The 25831-nt window shown below is 34.9% G+C and overlaps 1 protein-coding gene and 1 long non-coding RNA gene across 5 annotated transcripts in view; one reads left to right on the forward strand and one right to left on the reverse strand.

Annotated features, from left to right (window-relative positions):
• Positions 1-25831, forward strand: part of LOC116759657 — an 88852-nt gene that overhangs the window by 59230 nt on the left and 3791 nt on the right. The gene's annotated exons all lie outside the window — the stretch shown is intronic.
• PTPN12 (protein tyrosine phosphatase non-receptor type 12) overlaps positions 1-25831 on the reverse strand; it is an 87259-nt gene that overhangs the window by 9439 nt on the left and 51989 nt on the right. For all 4 annotated transcript variants that reach the window (XM_032643662.1, XM_032643659.1, XM_032643660.1 and 1 more), the window contains 6 exons: positions 24324-24466; positions 21503-21569; positions 18728-18805; positions 18529-18627; positions 11945-12030; positions 219-1198 (listed from right to left, as the gene is read on the reverse strand). In XM_032643662.1, coding sequence (XP_032499553.1) covers positions 219-1198; positions 11945-12030; positions 18529-18627; positions 18728-18805; positions 21503-21569; positions 24324-24466 — 1453 coding nt within the window. The remainder of the gene's footprint in view (positions 1-218; positions 1199-11944; positions 12031-18528; positions 18628-18727; positions 18806-21502; positions 21570-24323; positions 24467-25831) is intronic.

Raw genomic sequence — 25831 nt, forward strand, 5'->3', positions numbered from 1 at the left:
GGAAACAAAAAGTCCAATAATGCAATGTGATCAAACTAAGGTAACAATAAATAAAGGCTTACTTAAAAAAAAAATTAGTATCAAAAATAATGAAATTTTGCGTAGGTTCTGGAGTAAAGTGTGGAATAAAACATAATGAATTAATATAGCTAAGCTGCTTAGAACAGTGACTGGCACATAGTAAAAATATTTAAGTGTTAAGATACTATTATCATTACCTTTTTCAGCACCTGAATGTATTGTTCCTGCTATATCATGTCTAGCAATGGACATTGATAATACTTTCCTTGTAGAAATGCTTTCAGTACTAGCGGCAGCAGAAACAGTGGCACTTGCTGTTGAAATACTGGTTTTATTCTTGGTCACAGCACCAGAGTTCCTTTCATCAGAGTCCGAGTCATCAGAGTGAAGAGGATTAGTAAAACTGAGGGGTGCTCTGAATAGAGGGGAACTGTTGTGATGATCTGTGAGATCATGGGTTGCAAGTTGTGTCGTAGGGCTTGGTGTTGAACTCCCAGTTTTCATTGTTTGACAGTGGGTATCTGAGGATTTGCCTTCAGAGGAATCAGGCATGGGTAGAGTATTCTCAGGTCCATGAAATGACCATGGTGCATGTCCTTTCTCATCAAGAGGTAAGCGGTCTGGCCTTGGAGGTGTGTCTGAATTCTTCTGTGATTCTTCTGGTAGGATAACTGGAGCTTTATTTGACTGTGTTGCATTGCAGTCCACACAGGAATTCTGGGAAATACCATCAATTTTTAGATCTCTTGAATTCAGTTCCTGTGATTTAAAGACTTTATCAATTGTACATGGTGAAGCCGAAGCCGATTTAATTTTAATTGCATGTCCCCTATTCAAGAGTGTGTTCCCTTCAAAACTTTTTGGTCCTTCTTGAAGAGGGACCTTCTTAATCTCAAAACTTAAATTTCGCTCCAATTTTTTATCTATTTGTTCAACAGTTGATTCATTTTTCCCTGTAAGTTCTGTTGATTTATTATAGTTTCTGTTGAGGTCTGTTGAATGTTGTTCTGATGAAACCACGTGCAGCACTGGCTTTGGATGGTATCTGTCATTGTCCTGCCACACAGTAGTGACTGTTGGGAAAGCTGAAGGGGGAGAAGGTGTCAAGATGGGTGGCACTGGGTGAGGTTCTGGAGGCTGCAGTATTTCTTCCTTAGCATCCCCTTCTACAAGGCAACTGGAAAATATTTTAAAAAAAGGGTATTAAAAGAATGTTCATCCTTTTAAAAAATAAGTTGATAGGTAACAGTTAATGTAGCTAAGCCTCTTTAAATTAAAAGTCAGTAGAGTCTGTGGTTATGAATTAAAATTTGCCAAACTAAGTTAATGTTTAACAAGGTAGTAATGTATGTACATTGTTTAAAAAAGTCAAATAACACAAGAATTTTAATAAAAAACCAGCAGTCCCCTCCCACAGCCCTCCATTTACCCTGACACATCAAGTTTCAACTTTTTAAAAACAGCTACTTCGAAGATTTGCCTCCATATTTCAAAATATTTCAGAATGCATAAACGTTATTACTTGATCTATTTCACACATACTCTACTGTCTTCCTACTATGGAAATGTCTTCCTAATACTGCTAATTTTTGCTTAGTTCAATCTTATGACTACAGTTATTATTCATACCAATGACAGCATGATTTCCTATTTTTTCTTATATAACTCTTATTTTTTCCCTAATAATTGTCTTGGGTTTCCTATGTACCATCAGTAATTCAGCCCTTCTTCAAACTTTCCTGCAGATTTGTACACCTCCTCTCAATTGGTCAAGCATACCAGGTAACTATCAGTATCACAGACATCCGTCTTAGAAACCTTGAGCCTCGCGCTCCAGTGTGGACCCCTGGCCCCCGAGGCTACCACAGAGCTGACACTCTCTCTTGTGTTACACTCTCCTGTTTCCCCGGTCCCATCTTCGTTTTTCTAGCTACACTTGCTCAATTTAGTGGGTTATATCCTCCAATTGCCTCTTAAGAACTATACATAGGAAACAAATTTCCTGAGGCCTACATAATTATTGTATTTTCAAGGTTACTGACTTCTGGAAAAGGTGTATTATTCTAGACTAGAAATAACTTTCCTTAAGAATTTTATAATTGTGATTCCTGTTCCTTTGAATGTGAGCTGTTTTTTCTCTCTTTTGAGCTTTTAGTTTTTTTTTTTAATTCTTCATGTTCTTCAACCTCATGGTATAACTTTTTTTAATCCATTGTATTACAATTTTTAATCCATTATATTGAGAACTTCCTGTGCAAAAATTCATGTTACTACTAGAAACTTCTTTCATAATTTCTTCTCTTCCAGTCTCCTTCCAGACTATGATTAGTTTTAGTTATAATTATTATTATTACTATGAGTATGTGACATACCTCCCGGTTTGATTCTCTAATTTCTTTATCTTCTCTCTCCTATTTTCTCTATTTGTTCATTTTCTTGGGAGATTTCCTTGACTGTCTTCTAGCCTTCTTTAATTAAAATTAAATTTTAATTTTTAAAATTTATGCTATTATATTTTTAATTTCCAAGAGCTTCTTATTTATTATGACCTGTTTCTTATTTCATGGTTGCAATATTTCCTAATTACTGAGAAAACAGACATTTGCCACCCCCCCATCTTTTTTCTATTCTGTGTTGTCTCCATTCCATCTATTTTTTCCTGCTTATTTGGATTATGTCTTTCATGTTAGAGGCTTTGTCAAGTGTCTGATAATACCTGGTTCTGTTCATTTTGAGAGAATGGAATATTTTAAATGACTGGGAAATGTGTATGTAAATGTAAGGGGGAGGGCTTGTGGCTTAGTGGCCATCTTACTGCTTGGTGACTGAATACAGTCCTTGCAATGTCATTGGTGGGCCACAACCATCAGTAACTATCGATTTCCTCTCTTGGGCTGGTTAGTTTTTCAAGAGAGGGGTTCTGTCTCCCACCAGAAGTGGCTATAAGTATTCTGGGAGCAAAATAAGGGGTGGGAGCAAACTCACTATTCAGCATGCAGATTCCTGCTTTCAGCAAGGAACTAACAACCCCACCATCAGTTGGACCTGATATACTGAACCCAGAGACTTCCAGGTTCAATCACGCCAGAGTAAATCCCTCCCTGCTCTGTTCCCAGGTGTGCGCGAAGCTGTCATCTGTCTGCTCAATTTGATGGAAGGAATCTGGGGTTCTAAACACTCTTTATAGAGACATTCAAGTACTCTTCTTGTTTTCAGTCCCATCCTACACACCAGGCTTAAGGGGGACCTCCAATTTCTGGACCTTTCTGGGGGTTCTTTGAAGATAATCATCTTGATTCTTATTGGCTCCCCTCACCTACAGGAAAGCAAGTTTTAGCTTTCTCTGTTCTAAGTCCCTTTTCACATTGGTCACTGTGTTTTCCACTTCCCAAAATTCTGTCAAAATCTCCTTTACTACCACCTTCTCTTCAGTTTTTTGGTTTTTAATCTTTATATATTTTTATGTTCCTCCACTATAATTTTAGGAAGTTTAGGGAGGGACCAGAGTTAAACGTGCTTAAACTGCCTATTTAACCAACAATCCTGTAAATGTTTTTAGAAGCAGTAGCCTTATGTGATGTTGATATGTACATAGTAAAGAAATTATTAGCTACTCACATTTTAAAAATAGCTTTAAGTGAGGTACAGTTGATATACAAAAACCTGAACATACATTTTTTCTAATTTATTTTATTTATTTATTTATTTTTGGCCGTGTTGGGTCTTCGTTGCTGCGCGTGGACTTTCTCACAAGAGTGGTTGCGGTGATCAGGGCCTACTCTTCATTGCGATGTGTGGGCTCCTCATTGCGGTAGCTTCTCTTGTTGCGGAGCACAGGCTCTAGGCACACGGGCTTCAGTAGTTGTGGCTCACGGGCTCTAGAGCACAGGCTCAGTAGTTGTGTTGCATGGGCTTAGTTGCTCCGTGACATGTGGGATCTTCCCGGACCAGGGCTCAAACCCGTGTCCCCTGCATTGGCAGGCAGATTCTTAACCACTGTGCCACCAGGGAAACTCTGAATATATATATTTTTTTAATATATATATATATATATATATATATTTATGGCTGCGTTGGGTCTTAGTTGTGGCATGCAGGATCTTTTGTGGCGGTGCATGCAGACTTCTCTCTAGTTGTGGCACGTGGGCTTCTCTCTATTTGCGGCGCACAGGCTCCAGAGCACGTGGGCTCTGTAGTTGCAGCATGTGGGCTCTCTAGTTGTGGCGTGCAGGCTCAGTAGTTGCAGCGTGAGGTCTTAGTTGTCCCGCAGCATGTGGGATCTTAGTTCCCTGACCAGGGATTGAACCTGCATCCCCTGCGCTGGAAGGTGGATTCTTAACCACTGGACCACCACGGAAGTCCCTGAACATATTTAATGCATACAATTTGATGAGTTTGGACATACGCATATATTGGGTTGGCCAAAAAGTGCTTTTGCTTTCCAAGTAAAAATAAAAGACACATTTTTCATTTTTACCAGGAACTTTATTGAACAACGTATTCACCCTTTTGTTCCACTACCTTTTGCCATTTTTCAGGCAATTTTATAATTCCGTCTTCCCAAAACTTTTCATTTTTTGAGCAAAGAACTGTTCCAGGTGCCTTTTACAGTCTTCCAGGGAATTGAATTGTTTTTCCATTAAGAGAATTTTGTAAAGACTGAAATAAATGGAAATCCCAAGGTGCAATGTCTGGTGAATACGATGGATGAATCAGAACTTCCCAGCCGAGCTGTAACAGTTTTTGCCTGGTCATCAAAGAAACATGCGGTTTTGTGTTATCCTGATGGGAGATTATGCATTTTCTGTTGACTAGTTCTGGACGCTTTTTGCCAAGTGCTGCTTTCAGTTGGCTTAATTGGGAACAGTACTTGTTGGAATTAATTGTTTCGTTTTCCGGAAGGAGCTCATAATAGAGGACTCCACATACACAACATCCAATCCCACCACATACACAACATCACCTTCTTTGGATAAAGAGCAGCCTTTGGTGTGGTTGGTGGTGGTTCATTTCGCTTGCCCCACGATCTCTTCCATTCCACATTATTGTACAGTATCCACTTTTCATCGCCCATCGCGATTTGTTTTAAAAATGGAACATTTTCATTAGAGAATCACAGGCAGAAATATGGTCAAGAAAGTTTTTCTCACTTAACTTATATGGAACCCAAACATCAAAGCGATTCACACAACCAAGCTGGTGCAAATGATTTTCAGTGCTTGATTTGTATATTTTGAGTATGTCGGCTATCTCCCACGTGGTATTAAAATGTTCTCAATTAATGTCTCGATTTGATCGCTATCAACTTCAACTGGTCTACCTGACCGTGGAGCATTGTCCAGTGAGAAATCTCCAGCACGAAACTTCGCAAACCACTTTTGAAACATTCGATCAGTAACAGCACCGTCTCCATATACTGTACAAATCTTTTTTGCATTTCAGTTGCGTTTTTACCTTTCTTGAAATAATAAAGCATAATATGCCAAAAATGTTGCTTTTTTTCTTCCATCTTCAATATTAAAATGGCTACACAAAAATTCACCAATTTTGATAAGTCTTTTTTAAATGCACACTGATATGACAGCTGTCACATACAATCTAACAAAATTGTTTCGAATGAAGTTAAAGATAACTAAGTGCTACTAGAACCATCTTATGGAAAAAACCAAACGAACCTTTTGGCCAGCCCAATACATCCATGATACTATCACCACACTGAAGGTAATAAACATATCCATCACCTCCAAAAGTTTCCTTGTATCCCTTTGTGGTTCTTTTTGTTACTCAAATTTAACTGATAATTACACTAACAGACTTTCCCCTTATCCTTCCTTAATCTAACGCTTGTTGAAATAAGGCTTAATAAATACACTTTTATAGTACTTTCAATATGCACAAAAATTATAAGCCCCATCACAAAGAAATATATGTTACATACTGACTTTCCACTATGGTATTCAGCATTAATATTTTCACGAGGTATTCTGATGGAAAAAAATTCCACTGATGATAATGACTTGCATCATTCTTATTGTAAATATTCTTAATTTCATCTGTCCTGAGGAATGCATTTTTTACTTCTCAAAAACAAAACAAAACATTCAGGACTTACCACTTGCTAGGTATTACACCAGTACCAGAAGACAGAACAATGAACACAACAGTTTGGGTCCCAAAGGAGTAAAATAAGGCTAAAAAGGTAAGTTGGAGACATACTGTGAAGGCCCAGAATTTCACAGTAAGAAGTTTGGTCTTTATAATATAGAAATATTACATTTAATTGGTGTGACAAAGTCTTAAAACGAGTAACTCTATAACTTTTGTTTCAAATTGATGTTTTATAGAAAACTCAGAAAGTTATTTTCCTTATAATAAATTAGGCTGGATTCTATATGAGATGGAAAGATTATAGAGGTGAAGGAAATGACAACCAAAATATTAGAACATAACATTATAAAAACAAAAAACCTTCACTACTACCCCTTCTTCTAGAGAGTTAATACTATATAATGAAAAGAGTACTGGACTAGAAGGTAACAGATGTGTGTTGTTAGTTGAACTCTGCTAGTCTATGCAGGTCAACACCTTTGAGAACTAGCTATATTAACATCCATGTGATCAAGATTACTGTAAAAATCACTGGGTTCACTATATCACTTATCACTTTGACATATCATTGACTATCTACAGGATGAGAATACATGTGATCTAAAAAAGATGAGAAAACATATATAATAGACACTATATCAATGCTAATTATTACTTTTTCACCAAATGATATCTCCTAAACACCTTACACTTTGGAGTTGAGAAAGAAGATCCACTTGTGTTTAACCTTTATTTCTTGGTTTTATTATGTATTCTAATATCTATCAATAACTTTAAAAATACATCTGAGATTAAAGGTATTTCTAAATAGTGAAAAGGAACAAAACAAGAATTAGAAAAGAAATAAAGCACAGAGAGCACAGGAAATTAGAGAAGTACAGTAAGCATGCATTGTAGTGTGTTTTGCCAAAATCTACCCTCATTTATCTTAAAAAAATGCCAATTTGGATAATTCAATTAGAACTTTAAACTTTCAGTAGTCAAATAAATCAATCTTGTCCTTTGTGATTTCCTTTATCCCTTCTATTATATCCCCCTCTACAAGTCTGTCAAACATTAAACTATATTCTGTGTTTCAATGATTTGACTTTTTATATTTAATTAATTTAACTATCTGAAGCTTACTTTGGTATGTGGTGTGATATAAAGATCTAAATATATTTTTCCCCTAATCGTTAATAATATGACTTAATAAATAACCCTTTTCTTTTTCCTTAATATATGTTAAATTAATTCATAACACGATCTATATTTCCTAGTTGCTTATTCAAGTCCATCAACTAACTGGTATGTATGTATGTGTATATACACACACACACACACATATATGCACACTTTTTTTTGGCCACTACATGCAGCATGCAGGATTTTAAGTCCCTGCCCAGGGATTGAATTCATGCCCCCTGCACTGGGAGTGTGGAGTCTTAACCACTGGACTGCCAAGGAAGTCGCAACTGGTATATTCTTATACCACTAACAGATTATTTTTATGTTTATAATGCATTTTATTTATTTGTTTATTTATTTTGGCTGCACTGGGTCTTAGTTGCGACATGCAGGATCTTTTAGTTGTGGCATGTGGGCTCATGGTTGAGGCATGTGGACTCTTAGCTGCGGCATGCATGTGGGATCTAGTTACCTGACCAGGAATCAAACCCAGGCCCCCTGCATGGGGAGCATGGAGTCTTACCCACTGGAGCACCAGGGAAGTCCCACTAACAGATTGTTTTAAATATAGTTTTATAATTTTTAAAAGGGTTGGTTCTCACTCATCACTACTTTCATCCTAAGTTTTCTTTGGTATTTTTGTCTCTTTATTCTTACAAGTGAACTTTAACATTATATTGGAAAGTTCAGAGAAGATTCCTTTGGTATTTTGATGAGAACTGCATCAAATTTGAAAACAACTGATATTTTAAATATCACTGAAAAAACTAAATTACAGTTAACTTTTCCAACCAAGAACACTTAATTTTTTTCACTAATGCAAATGAATACATTTCTACTTCAGGTTCTACTTTCTACTTAGGTTATTTCCAGGTATTTATATTTTGAAAGGGATCACTTTTAAAATTTTTTCTTCTCCTATTTGGCTGGGCTATAGGACCACTTTCTACTTTTATTCAACCACTTTGCTCCTCTTTCTTATAAATTAGTCATTTTAAGGAAATACATTTGGTTTTAATGTAATTATTTTTTAAATCAACAAAAGGAAAATAACATTTCAAAGAAGAACCAAAGGGCTTCCCTGGTGGTACAGTGGTTAAGAATCCGCCTGCCAAGCCAGGGGACACGGGTTCGAGCCCTGGTCCAGGACGATCCCACATGCCGCGGAGCAACTAAAGCCCGTGCGCCACAACTACTGAGCCCACATGCTGCAACTACTGAAGCCCATGCGCCTAGAGCCCGTGCTCCACAACAAGAGAAGCCACCGCAATAAGAAGCTGGCACACCGCAACGAAGAGTAGCCCCGGCTCGCTGCAAAAGCCTGTACACAGCAACAAAGACCCAACACTGGCAAAAATAAATAAATTTATTTTTAAAAAAAAAAAAAACAGAAAAAACAGTCAAGTAGAATAATAGCTGTTTTATGTATATGGATTTCTCCCATAACCCAAGTTTCTACTCGTCTTTTTCCCAGGACCCTTGGTCACCTGAATCCCACCACATCCTGTGCTTGATGAGAGTTCCCGAATGCCTCTATTTGAGCATACTTCAGCTCCTTGTTTTGATCCCAGAAATACCCTCACCTATCCAGGATATTCTAAGTGCCACAGATGTTTAAAAGTCCAGTTCATTCTCCCAGGCAGCCCTTAAAGGAAGTAGATAGATATTCATGCATTTCTGCCAGATATAAAACTCTCTCGTTCTTGGCCTATATAATGCCACTGTTTCCTGGTTTTCCTTTATCCCTTGATTGTTCATTTCTTTTTTTTACAGCTTTCTTTTAGTTTGCTCTTCACACATTTTGGTGCTTACCCGGGTTCCCTCCTTGGTACTTTGAGATATTGTACACAGAATCTGAAAGATCTTATTCATGCCCAAGTCTTCTACATCAGCTATATACAGAGTCCTCAGTATATTTTTACCTCCAGTCTAGATATCAAAATGTCTAAAACAGAACCACTTTCTTTCTCCAGTCCTATTCCAACTTAAGTTTGTTTGAATTGAGAGGCATTAGAAGCATCAAGTGTATTGTTTTTGTCTCTGAAATATTTATAAATTAAGAAAAATTTACTAAGGCATACTTTTGTGTCTCTGTAGTAAATCTGTTGACAGTTTACAGAAATAACTAACAATATATACTTCCAGAGTGCTGGTGTTAGTGACAAAATATCGAGAATATTATTAGTTTAACAACATATTTATTGAAAAGAGAAAATGAAATCTGCTATTCAAAATCTACAATTTGATTTCTTTAAGTATTTATAAACCAGAATCATATGACTGACTACATCTAATACAACAAACATGAGCCTTCCTCTCCAGATCCGTCTCCAAAAACTCCATGTACTCTGAACAACTGATTAACTTGCTTACTGTAGCCATACTGAAAAAATAAAGTATACTGTTTTTATCAATCTTATGCTCTTGGGATTTTATTTTCAGTTAACAAAGTATTCTTTGTGGAACACAATAAAATTCTGCCACTTACCTCTATTTCATGAATAAGAAAGAAGATGGACTAAGCATATAATACAAACTCACACACATATAAAAACTTGAGCACATATCCCGAAATAAAGCCCTGACATAAGCTGAATGAACACTTTTCTGTTAATACTCATTTACTACTTTTTAGAATTATTTTTTCATTTACTGAAGAAAAATAGGGGCCAAACTTTTATTTTTTTGCGGTATGCGGGCATCTCACTGTTGTGGCCTCCCCCGTTACAGAGCACAGACTCCGGACGCGCAGGCCCAGTGGCGATGGCTCACAGGCCCAGCCTCTCCGCGGCATGTGGGATCTTTCCCAGACCGGGACACAAACCTATGTCCCCTGCATTGGCAGGCGGACTCTCAACCACTGCGCCACCAGGGAAGCCTGACCCAAACTTTTAAAAAGGTATATGAAAAAGGTTTAAAATTCAGAACACTCTACACTAATTTTTTTCCTTCAAAATTAGGAAAAGGCTACCACGATTTGTAGTTGGAGGTAGATGACCATATAAATCAAAAATATTAGTGTACACTCTGAGGGCCTCTACCCTGGCTCACTCTCAAAATCCAAATTAAAAGATATCAGTGTAGCAAAAATGTTTCTTAATTTCCTTTAAGGTCATTAGTTTCTTTAGGCCTCTACAGAACTGATATGGGAGACAAAAAAATTAGAGAACAGTTTATAGGTTTTAACTGGCTACCTTCCACAGTAAATACCAAAATGGAAATCAAACAGGAAAGAACTGTTGAGAAGTGTTGGTGTACAGTTAACATCCTGAGCATTTAAACACTTAGACCTAAACCCACCTATATAGGCTTTCTGATCCCCCTTAGAGAAGTATGCAAAGGCATTCCAGAGACTATAATAGCTACTACATCTTGGCTTAGTTGTTGTAAGCTTTTACTTTTGTAAAGAAGGATCTCATTAAGGTACAGCAACTCAATGCCAAGACACAACCATAGTCACCTCACCCAACTTTATTCAACTTCTATCAAACTTTTAAGGGGAAAAAATTGGTGAATCCTATACAAAGGAAGTCCTACTTTGAAGGAAGGTGAATCAGTTTGGGCAGATCTATGCTCGAGACAAGACACAGTATAAGTCATTCTAACAGTTTTATTACTTATCTTCCACTGTGTCTCCTTTTAAAAATAATTCAGTAACTCAATCTTTTTTTTTTTTTGCGGTACGTGGGCCTCTCACTGCTGTGGCCTCTCCCGTTGCGGAGCACAGGCTCCAGACGCGCAGGCCCAGCGGCCATGGCCCACGGGCCCAGCCGCTCCGCGGCATGTGGGATCCCCCCGGACCGGGGCACAAACCCGCGTCCCCCGCATCGGCAGGCAGACTCCCAACCACTGCGCCACCAGGAAAGCCCCCAGTAACTCAATCTTAACTCCACATTGTAATAGGAAAACCAACATTTAGTGAAGACCAAGTATGTGCCAGGTCCTATATGTAACATTTTCACATACTTTATTTCATTTAATTCTTAGGACAATACTTAAACAAAAAAAAACCCAAGATCAAATAAATTAAGTGGCTTACTCACGACTTCAGAGCTAGTAAGTGGATGAAAAGGATTTGAAACTAAATCATTCTGACTCCATCTATATTCTTTCCATACTACCATCTAACTGACCTAGCTACCCTGAAAGAAAAGAGAGGGAAAAGGGGGGATAGGAATATATAGTGATTTTAACTGCTATAAATGAGAGCTTGGTATGAAAGTAAGAAAATCTAGAAAGAAATAAACTCAGCTTTGCCAGTGATATTATTAAACATCTTCACATAACCTCTTTAACAGGCATACAATTTTTGACAATCATATTACCTGTTCAGTCATTAGAAAACTGAAATAAATCTTAGGAACAGCTAAAATTTTAGTTGTACCACATACCAAAAGATGAGCTATAGTCAATTCATGGTTATGCTCACTGTTCTGGTATAGTATACTACTGAAATTTTATCTAAATTGAAAAGAATTTTTTATAGTACACCATTAAAAAAGTCAGTTGCCATACATATGCTACATACTAAACAAAAGAATGAAAAAGAAAACATAAAATAAAACTAAGAAATATTCATAATTTTTTTGTTTTAGTAACAATGAGTAAAAGATAAGTATCCTTTCAAAGAAAATGTGACGTACAATACCTGCGGGTCCTTGGTGGTTTTGGAGGGGGAGAATCTTGTTTGTCAGGATCTATGGAGCTGACCATATTTTCAGTGTTAATTTCATTCTGTCAAGAAAAAAAAATGCTTCATTAAAGTTAGGGGAAAAATAATTTTCCTTCCTCATGTTCAAATAAATTGTTATTGGGCTTGTGAATTTTTAAAACAATGCTAATTTTGCCAAATAATAAAATAGGCGTTATGTCCTCTATATTTAAGCCCGAAAGAACAAATTCAATGAGAAAACTTAATATCAAAAAAACAGTCCATATCCAGTTACCAAGAAAATCAACCGTGTAGAGCAGCATTTCAACATATTTCAAATGCTACTGTTAAGAAACAGATTTCCCAAGAAAATAAAGATCCAAGACGATCTTTTTTTCAGGCATTACTACCACTAGATTCGTAATGTGCACACAGGGGGAAAAAAAAACAAGGTAAGTCTTATATCCTTCACCTTTCCCAGACTTTTTTGGGACTCCTGTTGCTACCTACTACTTTAAAAGGGATGGTCCTGAGTCAATACAGTTCTTATACAACCTATAAGAACCTCAGGTTGTATTTAGGATTCTGAATAGAGGAGATGTGAAATTATTATATAAAACATTGTCTTGAATTAGTTTCAGCCTCAGAAAGTACCTCATTTTTATATAGCTAGGCTATGTCAATTCTGGGCCAGAAGACAAGAACGGTTTTCACCCTTGCCTACATCTCAGATAATTTCAGGAAAAAAGCCATCTTTGCATATACGATAATCAATTAAGGAACTCTGAAACTGTAGTTGACTTTTTTTTTTTTTTTTAAGTCACAAGACACTTCTACCATATCCATCATGGCATCTTCTTTGTCTATATAACTGTTTCTTGCCAGTGTCCTTTTCTACTAAGTACTCCCAACAATAGAAAACAGAGACCTCAAGTTTACAGCAATTTTTAATGGACCCTGTTTCCTAATATCAGATGCATTAGAAGTGTCTTACACATCTTACTATGCATCTTGTTCTGACCAAAACAAGAGTTACATTATGAGACTAAAAGCCTGCATCCTTAATTACAGCTGCCTATCAAATCGGAGGCATCTGTTGCAGGGATATCTGCTATAGATAGAATAACCACATAATTTATTGTCCATATCAGGGCTTTTATACCTAGACAACAAGTATAAACTGGTTTTGCCTCGGGTAAATCAGGAGTTATCACACTTTTAGATCCTCAGATATTACCAGAATTTAAAGACTACTCTCATCATAAAGATTCCTCTCACATATTAGTGATTCATTTGCTTATTTCTATTAATTAATCATATTCCCATAACACTCATTAATGTTTTTGTATCAAAATCTATAAATATTATTAAGTAGGTTAAAGAAAGATTAGTGAACCATATGAAACTGCTTCGACTGAACTGTTGTTTCTAACCTACAAAAACACATCAATTTTTTACAATTTCAACATAAACAGCCTCATGTCACGTCAAGTCAGGTTTTGCTGCCAAATACCAAACACACACACACAGACACACACAGACACACAAACCAACTGTAGGTTTTCAGTGCATTTTAGATTTTGGGACAGCAGGTAAGGCATTGTGGATCTATATGTGAAAGGCAATGAACAGTAAGCACTGGAAAGGATACAAAAATGTAAAGGACATAGCCCTTAACTTCAAGAACTGTACAGTCATCAAACAAAAAAGTGAAAGGGTACTAATAAAACCATAAAATGGTAAAATCAGTATAATGAAGCTATGAAATCAGAGAAAGGAGATGTTATAGGTGAGAATATTAAGAATATACTTGGGAAAATATTAAGAAGTTGAAAACATTAAGGTAGCATGTTGAATGGCATTAAGGGGTGGATAAGACACTGACAAAAGAGAACAGAGGATGGAAGTATGGAACAGGTAGGAATGGAACAGGAAGAGAAAGTAAGGGTATTTGTAAGCAAATGACTGCATGTGACAAAGGAAAGAAGGTGTCATGATGATTCCTCATTCTGGGTGAATGAAAGCTATTAACAGAAAGGGACAAAACAGGAAAAGAACTTCTGGGGGAGGTAAGATTTTTGAGCATGTTGAATTTCATATGATTAAAGGAATCCATGTGGCAATGCAGAACTACAACTCAGAGAGCCACTGCCCCACACAGCATGAACAAAACCTCCTAGTCACTGGACTTGAGAATAAAACAATGTTCTTCTTGGATTCCTAGTTTTTACCTACAATCATGTTTGCTGTAGTTTTATCTTCTGATCCTCTTATATGTACAGCTTTTGTCCCCACACTTGTCCTAATGTATACAGCTCTCTTTGGCTGCTTCTATTACCACTTAAAACAATCACCAACTTTTGAAGTTGAAAGGAATTTTAGAAATTAAAGAATCTACTGGAGATTAGGTTCTAGTGTATTCTCTTGTTTAAAGCAGAGCTTGCTAAAGCTATTCTTTTTAAACTTTTGACCACCTTTACCCATTTTGCTAAAGTGTATTAATATTTTTTGTGTATTAATATTTCCACATAACAGCTTTATCAAGGGCCACAAAAGAAAAAAATCAGAACCTAATTATCAAATATATACAAAATAAATATTAAAACAAGGTGCTTTAAAAAAACTTTACATAGGAAAAAAATTCAGAGTTCAGTAATATCACATCTAAAATGTACAACACAAGCATAACAGAAGGACCATAACACAAACTACTGTTGCTGTTAATCACCCTAGAACTGAAAATCCTGGTGTAAACAGGTGGTAGTATCTTTTATATACAAGATAAAAAGGCATGTGCGCATACCTTAGAGATGCTTGCTTACTGAAGTGTTTCTAAATCCCAAGTCAAATGATACTGAATTCCAAAATAAATTTTCTCTTTACATCTTCTACTCTGAGAAGTGATTTTAGTTGTAAATACCTCTAACAAATAACATTTATCATAGAGTCATATTGCTGATTAGCATTTCAAACTAAAATCTCTACAAAAATAATTTTGGGACATAGAGCTTTAAGAGCTTTTTTAAAAGTTCCTTAACTTTACTTCTAAATTAAGTTGTCAGAGAAATAATGGAGATTTATGATTGTTTTTCAGAGCATAGGTTCAGAAAGATAAGTAAGATATTTCAAATCATTTTACTCAACCACACAGCTCTAAGATAATTTTCCCCAAATTTTTAGATCCTACATTTTCTCTAACTGGGATTTATGGTTTCTAACCATATATAAACATATTATAAAAACAGTCATTTATATTTTAAAGTACCTAGAAAATAAGATTTCTTAAGAGGAAAACATTAAAAAGTTATCTAGAATGATATGCTATCTTTTCTCCTATCCACTTGTCCTTCCACGTTTTTATCCATTCATCCATTGAGATATATAGTACCAGACATTATGGTACACAACCTTTGGCAAAATATTTATTCTCATAAAATATAGTTTTTCAGAATGGATTCTATAGAAAATTGTTTTCCCTTTTGCAAAATAGGAAAAAACATCTTGTACAAATGGCAAATTCAGCAGTCATCACGTCAGCTTTAACAAAACACAAGGACATAATCTAATATTTTAAGTTCAGTTAGCAAGCAAACATGTAGTGTGTGGCTCCTATATAACCAGGCAATGAGATAAGAAAGTAGGATTGAAGTAACCACTATCTGCTATTGGATGCTATTTCATCTAATCTCATATAATGTATGATTTTTCTTGTATTCCTTAGGGATTTGTAAACCTTTGACCTATTAGAAAAAATCTATAACAAAAATGTAACTGTAGTGTGGAGTTCAGGCTAGTAAAAAGGAAGTTTAATTTTATGAATAAAACCTTAAAAAAAGAAAAATCAGGTAATGAGAAAAATGAAGATGAGAGAGTAATGCAATATTTTTCACATTTTTTTGGAAATAAAGATATTAAAACCTTTAAAAATACAACATTGAACATTGCCTTAAAATTTTTTTCTAGCAAAGGCAACAAAAGCAAATTTAAGCAAGTGGTATTATATCACACTAAAAAGCTTCTGCATAGCAAAGGAAACCTCAAGAAAATGAAAAGGCAACCTACCAAATGGGAAAAAATATTCGCATATCATGTATCTGATAAGGGGTTAATATCCAAAAAAATATAAGGAACTCATATAATTCAGTAGCCAAAAAAACCCACAAGTCGATTAAAAAGTGAGAAGATCATTTGAATAGACATTTTTCCAAAAAGACATGCAGATGGCCAACAGGAACATGAAAAGGTGCTCAACATTACTAGCCTTCAGCGAAATGCAAATCAAAACCACAATGAGACCTCACACCTGTCAAAATGGCTATTATCAAAAAGACAAGAAAAAAGTGTTGAAGAGGATGTAAAGAAAAGGGAACCTTTGTCTATTGTTGGTGGAAATGCAAACTGGTGCAGCCACTATACAAAACAGCATGGAGGTTCCTCAAAAAATTAAAAATAGAACTACCATATGATCCAGCAATTCCATTTATGCATATTTATCTGAAGAAAACAAAAACACTAACTCTAACTAAAGATAAAAAACACTAACTAAAGATACTTGTACCCCCATGTTCACTGCAGCATCATTTACAACCTAACTGTGCACTGATGAACAGATAAAGAAAATGCGGTATTAAAAAAAAAAGAAAATGTAGTGTGTACACACACGAATATTATTCAGCCATAAAAAAGAATAAAACCTTGCCATTTACAACAACATGAATGGAACTTGAGGGCATTACATCAAGTGAACTAAGTCAGAGAAAAGACAAATGCTGTATGAACTCATATGTGGAATCAAAAAACAAAAAACGGAACTCGTAGATACACAGAACACATTGGTGCTTGCCGAAGTGGTGTTGGTGGTGGCGCCCAAAGTGGGTGAAACAGGGTCAAAAGTTGCAAACTTCCAGTTATAAAATAAGTAAGTCACAGGCTATAATGTACAGTTTGGTGACTATAGCTAATAATACTGTATTTTATATTTGAAGATTCGTAAGAGAGTAAATCTTAAAAGTTCTCCCCACAAGAAAAAAAAAATTCTGTAACTATGTATGATGATGGATGTTAACTAGACTTACTGTAGTGATAACTGCACAATATATGCAAATATTGAATCACTATGTTGTACACCTGAAAGTAACATGTTACATGTCAATTATATCTCAATAAAAATTAATTAATTAAAATTTTTTCTAGCTGATTCACTTTGCTGTACAGCAGAAACACAACATTGTAAAGCAACTATACTCCAATAAAAATTAATTAAAAAAAGAAAAAAATTTTTCTATACATTAAAAAATTATTTCACTTCTAGAAATAAGGAAATGGTATAACTCTGAAGTATAAAAACCTTAACTTTGAAATTAATATTGCATTTATGGAAAAAAACAGAAATATTTTTCAATTAAAGGTTAAAGAAAAAGTAGCCTATTTAGCTTTTTTAAATATTAAAGGAGTCTCAATTTAGATAAAATTATACACAGTAATATATAAGCATTCTATATTATAAAATATTTGGCTTCATTGAGCACAGGTTGTAACAGGCTTTAGTTAAACTAAAGGGAAAAGAGAGATCATAATATATGAGGCATAGTTGCAAAATGATTTCTATGTTAGCAAAGGAAATAATGAGGTCACATATATGAATCTTAAAAATCTGAAACTATCACCTGTCTAATAAAGGAAATACACTGTCCCCAAAACCCATGGATTAATATTAGATTATTTTAACACACTGAGGTAAGCATTTGGTTAACAAATCTCTCATTTGTAACACCAAGAAATTTCAAATAGTCTTGCAAATTACCAAAACCATACAAAGGGGAAAAAGGAAAACAGTGGTTATAAATTTTGCCACTAATTTCCTCATTTTACTTCAGTTATTGAGGCTAAATTGGTTTATCATGCGATAGTCATCTTAGATTCAATAATAAAGATGTAAAGAAATTCATCCAAAAAAACAGCCTGATACCTTCAAGGATAAGACGATATATAGAGGAAATAAGAGAAATACTTTAAAAAGAGGCAGAAATGAGAACACTGTGAGAAAAGAGTATTTTTGTCAGGTCAAAAGTTTGAATATCCAATAAATTCTAATGCTAAAATGACAGTGAACTAAAACAAGACCCAAAGAGACCTAACTATGGTCCTATATTTCTACATGATTAAAAAGCATGTACAAAATAATGACAAAGCTTTATATCATCATGACCAAGAACAAAACAAAATTCATGTAGAATCAACTTAGAATTACTTTGGTTGGATGGAAGGGGAGAGAGAAAAATGCAGTTAATTTGTTAAAAGTAATTTACGCTTGAAACAATATTGAATTATATAACTTCTGACTGAGATCTACATTCATAACTATATTTTACTTAGAATATTATTTAACTTGTAGTGGAGTCATTATATATCCATCACAATAGAGATTCAAAGAGGAAGAAGGAAAGGGGTTAAAAAATCAGTTAAATAAAAATAATAACTGTAACGGATATTCTCAGATAAAACACAAGATGGCAATTAAAAAGCTAAATATCACATCTTGGTTAAAAGTTTTCTAAAATTAATAGGTGAAGAATACCTACCACTCCATCAGCAATTTTCTGGGCTCCATGAATTTCATATAGTTGTAGCTGTTTTTCAAACAGTTGGGCGATAGCTCTATGAACAAGCTCATACTGCTCCTATTAGGGAGATGAAATGATAAACAAGGGGAAAGACATTAAAAAAAATAAGAAGGCATTTATAAAAATACAGTTTATAAAGTGAAACAAAAAACTATACCTTAGTTTGTACTGCAGAATGCCTCTGTGTTCTCATTTCTTGTATTAAGTTGAAAACATTAAATTCCTCTGGTATTTTCTAAAACAAAGAATTTAAAACATGAACTGTGGACAACTGTTCAGAAAAAACAGTAAAATAGTCTTCAACTCAGCTTTTCACACAGACCTTATATACGTGCTGGGTAACTGAAAATTTATTGAGCACTATCTATCATGCATCAGAGACTGTGCTTAGTCAAGAACTAATCTTGACACTCAGCACTCAAGCTAGTGAGCTAGATACATGAACAAATAAATGTCCAGCCAATGTATGGTTGCAGTACAGTGGGAATAAACATGCTGTGACTAACTCTGGTGTGTGAGTGAAAAGTGAAATATACATAAGCATGGCGGATTAAATGTATAATCTATTTGGGGAATTGAGAAGCTTGATGTAGATAAAACTGACTAAAAGACTGAAAGAAGGAGAGCAATTCAAAGGAGGAGAAAAGATGAGGCTACTTGGCATCAGACTGCAAACATAATAGAGTGTGAACTCATTCTATAGGCCAGTGTTTCCTGGGCTGGCTACATAATGACCAGCTAAGAGAGCTACATCTCTGGAGACTGTGAAACATCCTAGACAATTCATTTGTACATCTGGAATTATAACTACTGCAATAGGCAACCATGACATGAGCAGATCTGATATTCAGGTAACTTTTGTAGCAGGGAAGATGACAGAGTAAAAAGGGGAGAAACTGGTGGAGGCTTACTGAAGCAGTCCAAAAAAACAGAAAGGTAGATTTAAGGCACATTTCTGAGGCAGAATTACTAGAACTTGGTGATCAACAAGAATATTTTGGAGTGATAAAGAAGACAGAAGAGTTAAACATGATTTCCAGATTCACTGCTTGGGAGTCTTTATATACACCAGAAGATTTTTATATCATTTCCTAAACTAAGGCTTAAGATTATATTTATGTTATGTCAAACTCAATCAAATGGGGACTGTGTTCAAAATACACAACTTTTGAAATGACAAGATGTTTGTTTGCTAGTATTCAACCAAATGCCTCTTCCCACCCCAATTTTTTTTTTTTTTTGTGGTACGCAGGCCTCTCACTGTTGTGGCCTCTCCCGTTGCATAGCACAGGCTCCAGACGCGCAGGCTCAGCGGCCATGGCTCATGGGCCCAGCCGCTCCGCGGCATGTGGGATCTTCCCGGACCGGGGCACAAACCGGTGTCCCCTGCATCGGCAGGCGGACTCTCAACCACTGCACCACCAGGGAAGCCCCCCCAATTTTAATCTTTGACTTTTATGTTAAAATGTGTTAAAATCTAGCATTTTTATTCACTTAAAATTTTTCATACGAGTGTTAGAAGATGATTTGTTTAGGGGGAATACAAAAATAAAATTTAACAGAGGGCTTTTTGAAAAACTGTTTAAAATTTAAATACTCTGGGGCTTCCCTGGTGGCACAGTGGTTGGGAGGCCGCCTGCCAATGCAGGGGACACGGGTTCGAGCCCTGGTCCAGGAAGATCCCACATGCCACACAGCAACTAAGCCCATGCACCACAACTACTGAGCCTGAACTCTAGAGCCCGCAAGCCACAACTACTGAGCCTGTGCTCTAGAGCCCACAAACCACAACTACTGAAGCCCGCGCGCCTAGAGCCCGTGCTCTGCAACAAGAGATGCCACTGCAATGAGAAGCCTGCGCACTGTGATGCAGAGGAGCCCCCACTCACTGCAACTAGAGAAAGCCCACGTGCAGCGATGAAGACCCAATGAAGCCAAAAGTAAATAAATAAAATAAATTTTAAAAACAATTAAATATTCCCTAAGCAAAAGTGAAAAATGGAACGAAGGCAGGGAAAAAAAGAATAGAAGGAAGAAAGAAGGAAAAAGAAACTAAATATTTTATTATTTCTATTTTATATGACACAGATTGACAAATTCATAGAAACTATAAAGCTATGAAGAATAAAAGCTTCTCCCTAATGTATAGAAAATAAACATACGATAGAACCAGCAAATAAACCAAATCCACATACAATGAGGAGACTTGTGCTTTTCAAATCTGTAATGAGGGCTATGTCTTTATATTCTCCATAGTATTAAACCCAATTTCTTGGAAACAGTACTGGCAGCAACAATAATACCAGGGATAGTAAGAGAAACGAACACTCAATTTAGCACTTGCTACACGTCACACATAGTACTGAGGAACTTTACAAACTTTCTTAAGAACTTATTTAATTCTTTGAGTTGTTAACATCATGATTCCCATTTTCAGATAAAGAAATTGTGGCACAATGAGATTAAGTAAATCGACCAAGATCCCACAGCTAGTAAATGAGAGAGCCAGAGTTTTAATCTGGGAAGTTTGGCTGCAGTTATTAGCATTCTTAACCACCATACTATATAATGTTTCCAGTTAGGCATAAATATTTACTGAATTGATTATACTTATACATAGAATAAATATAAAAGGCAACAAGAGTGCTGTATTTGGAAAAGTCAATGCAGAGTTTACAGGCCTAATGTAGGTATTAATTCATCCAGAACAAATGGATGACAATATGTTTATCTTGCTGCCCAGTGTATTACCTCAAGGTAATATGCATCATTTATACCTTTCACTGCCTTTATCTCTTACGTAGCAAAGCCACTTCTAAAAAAGTAACATATGTATAACAAAACATATGCTATAATTTACTGCAATTAATTATCAAGTTTGAAAATCATAACAGATCAACTAGATATAATGATACATAAAAATTATTCTTACCCCAGCTTTTAGTAAATTCCACGTATAATCTATGGCACAAATGGCACCTGTTCTTCCACAGCCTGCGCTATAGATATAAAATTTGAAAAAACAATTTGATTTTTGTGATAAAAGAACCGTTAAATACATGTGGGTGGACATGTTAATATTCAGAAGCAAAAAATCATTTAAGAAATCTGACAAAATTCTACTTATTTAGTAAGCAAACTACAACTTAAAGAGTGTGCATGGCAAACATCCTTAACATTAAGATTTATATCTTGTTTTCATTTAATTTAAGGAACTTCCAAAAGTAACTCACAGAATACCTAGAAGCCTTCACTTTGAAAGTCTGTCTACCTCAGAAAACCTTGTCTAGCTAACAAAATACCTTGCAGATATAAATTTATACTATGTTCTAGATGGCTCTGGTGCTTTAGAGTAGAGGAGAAAACTACATCATTTCAATTGCAAAAGGTACAGGAAAGACGAAGAATGCTACAAGCCCTAGAAACTGGTTTGAACACCAGCAGTGATTTCACCAAAGAAACAAAAGCCACTAATGCTCTCTAATCTCCTGAAGAACTAATAGAACCTGGAGAATGTAAAGTAAAATACAACAGGTTAGTTATTTTAAAATATGACAGAAATACTTTAAAGCAACTGATTTTCAGCTAGAGGGAGGCATATGCACTTAAGGATTGAGAATCACTATGAGTAATTAAAGATGTTACTGACAATCACTAGAATAATTTTAGGCAGAAAAAAAGTTGGGCAGCACTTTAATGTGTATTTTGAAACTTTCAGAAGTAACAGTAGTTTGTTAAACATGTAATCTAAGAATTCCTGATAAAGTACAGTATAAGCAACTTAGTATGGTTTTTAAAAAGATCTTAACAATAAACATTAATAATATTAATTTTAAACCACTGATATATTTGTCAATTCCACACATCAGAATGTTTCTAAAATTTTGGAGTTAACAGTTACTAGGGCTAAATGATATATATTTAAAACTTGATGGTTAAAAGTGTGATATTACAGAGACACAGAAAACCAGATCAATGAACACAACAGAAAATTCAGAAACAGATTTGAGTATATTCAAGTATTTATTACATAATGGTGGATTCTCCAATTAAAGCGGAAAGACTAGACCATTCAATAAATAGTACAGGGAAAGTTAAAGCAAAAATTAGATTCTTACCCTTTATCTTAATCACAGAAATATTCCAGATGCATTAAAAATACAATGTTTAAAAAAACCTACAAGTGTATTTTTACGCACTACTGTGTTAGGGGAGGACTTTCTAAGCATATGTCAATGTACACAAGTCGTTAATGAAGATATTCACAATTATGTATGGTAAAACACAGGCAGAATGAAAAACCAGAGCACTTACAACATGACTACACATTAACATCTTCAACATATAAAGATATATAAAGAATTCATAACGTACAATTACTGAGATGAAAATCACTGGCAAAGTAAACAAACAAGCAATTCACAAAAGAATATAAATGACCAAGAAAAAAAAAAGCTTGCCTGTCACACTGACACTGAAACAAAAAGATAAAAGTATTGGGGAAAATACGGGGAAATGGGCATTCCCACAAACAAACCAGCAGTGGTATGCTTAATTATAATGAGCAGCGAATTTATGGATAACAAATTTTTAAATATATACTAAAGGTATGAAAAGGTTCATGTCCTTTAACTTAGAAATCCCACTTTTAGGTATCTATTCTAATGAATTACAGATGCGTTCAACGATTTCACCGTAAGATTGGCCACTGGATATTTAAATTGTTGTTTAAAATAGCTGAAAATGAATGGGGTAATAAATGAAATGCCAAGAAATGGAGGTTAAATATAAAATACAGTGCAGTCATAATGTTTTCCAGAAGAAAATTTATATGACTTAGAAAGATGTACATAATATATGAAATGGGGAAACATTCTTAAAAAAAAATACTATACACACATTGAAAGCACATACACTAAAATTTTAACAGTGGTCATCTCTAGTGGGATTGTGAGTGACTCCTTCCTTTTATGTTTGTGCTATCTAAGTCACTACAGTTACCATACTATTTTGGTTCAAAACTATTAAATGATCAATTTATTTTTTAAAGGAAAATCTTCCTATCAAATTGGATTTATGTACATTGACTGGACAATATTAATAGAACAGGAAATAATTTCAACTAACTTGTAAAGAAGTTAAGCCAAAGCAATTTCTTTATCTTTTAATTCTATAATTAAATAGATCTTTTTAACCAGTTAACTACTTAATTAAAGTCAACTAACCACAGAATTAACTACAGAAAAATAATTTTAATTAACCAGATTGTTAACTTATTCCCACATCTCCATCAGCAAGCCACCTTTCTGGCCCATAAATAAAAAGAAGCCCTTTCACTTCACTAATATAAGGCAACACAATCCAACCAATGGCTAAGAAAACTATCTTTGGTGTTCCATCTCCACTAATATCTTTTAACTACTTAATTAACCAGTAAATCTCTGAGTCTGAAAAATTTTCATTTATTGATGCTTTTTATAACAAATGTGAATGAGATATAAGCCACTTAAAAAGATAAACTGTAGTTTTATAAGTACTATGGTTTTAAATTTTTTAGAAGCATTGAACGTAAAATAAAAATTAAGAGAAGAAAAGCTGCCTCAGGATTCAAATAGCTTTTACTATTTGGAAACCCATATAATGACCTATCTAATGAAATTCCAAAATTTAGGTTTCAAAATATCATACATTACCCATATTATAATGCCACCTATATTTCAAAGTATTTAAATATTTAGAAAATTCTTCTGTACCTGCAATGAATACAAATAGGCACATCTTCATGTTCTTGGTATTTCCTCATTAAGCTTATCATGTCCAGAATAGAATCAAATGATGAGGGAACATCATGGTCTGGCCAGTTCACATAATGAAACTGATATAGCCTACGAGATTCCTTCAAGAATAACAGAAATTCAGCCATTATGAAAATACACTTGCAAATTTTAAAGCATACAGAAAAGCTGCAAATCTCACTTTACTGCCATTTCTAAGAGATGTAATTCATATTTAGCACTTCCTTAAAAAGAGACAGCCTACATTTATCACGTATAAAGAATTGATCTAAGGGCTTCACATGTAACAATTTACTTAATCCCCATGTAACACCATGGGGAAGGTATTGTTAATACTATCCTCATTTTATAGGTAAGGAAATTGCGACAGAAAGAATAACATGCACAATGTTTCACAGCAAGTGACAGATATGGGATCTGAAAGCAGGCAGTCTTACTTCCTAAACCTACACTTTAACCATTATACTATGTATACTACTTAATTAATCTACAGTATTAAATGGATGAGCAATATACTATAAGCATTGTTTTAGAATCTATTGTAATCAGAAGACTAATAGACTACTTAAACCAAAAAGAAAATTAGAAACGAACTTGTCCAAACCCAAACCTACTCAAATTATGGTGTGGGCTGCCACCCATCTCCCTACCCTTTCAAGGGATCTGTGAGTTTCACACTATTTTTATAATAATACTAAGGTGTTATTTGCCATTTTCATTCTCATTCTCTCATGAGTGTCCAGCAGAGTCTTCTCAAGGCTATATGATTTAGGATGATGTCATCACTTGGAAAGGTAATGGAATGTCTGCTTGTATATTCATGCTTTTAAAAAAACTTCTCAGTTTTAATTTCAAATATAGTAAATATTAAAAGATATAACCCACAGAAACAAGAGCTCTTTGGAATCTTCAACAGTTTTTAAGAATGTAAGAGTCATGACATCAGAATGTTTTGAGAATGGCTATTCTGGTGTTTAATAGAAAGAGCACCACTTGGAATTCAGGTAAAACTGTATTCAAATTCTACTTCTGCCATTAACTGAATAACTTCAGGTAAGCTACCTAACTTCTCAAAGATTCCTTATCTTCATCTATGGGCAACAGAGATAACAGTACCTACCACTATGAAGCTAGGAGGATTGAAATGCCTGATACAATACTGAAATTCAGTAAGGTATCTATAATTAATATTATAGATTAAAAAATAGCAGCCAAATGGTAATAATTGACTCAATTAAAGGGAAATGATTAGTCAGGTCAGGGGTTGCTAAGAGTACTGGAACCATGTCTACTTATAAACAGGAAGGAGTTGTTAAGTATGCTTACAATGCACTGTTTGGGGAAGAATGATGAGCGTCATGGCCAAGCTTAATTACTTATAGTGATTTAAAATTTAAGATAATAAAAACAGAAAAATTGAGTTAGAATTGATAGGCATTCTCTAATGTCTATCAGATTTTTCTTTG

This window comes from Phocoena sinus, chromosome 9 (assembly GCF_008692025.1).
Source record: "Phocoena sinus isolate mPhoSin1 chromosome 9, mPhoSin1.pri, whole genome shotgun sequence".
In the NCBI taxonomy this organism is placed as follows: domain Eukaryota; kingdom Metazoa; phylum Chordata; class Mammalia; order Artiodactyla; family Phocoenidae; genus Phocoena; species Phocoena sinus.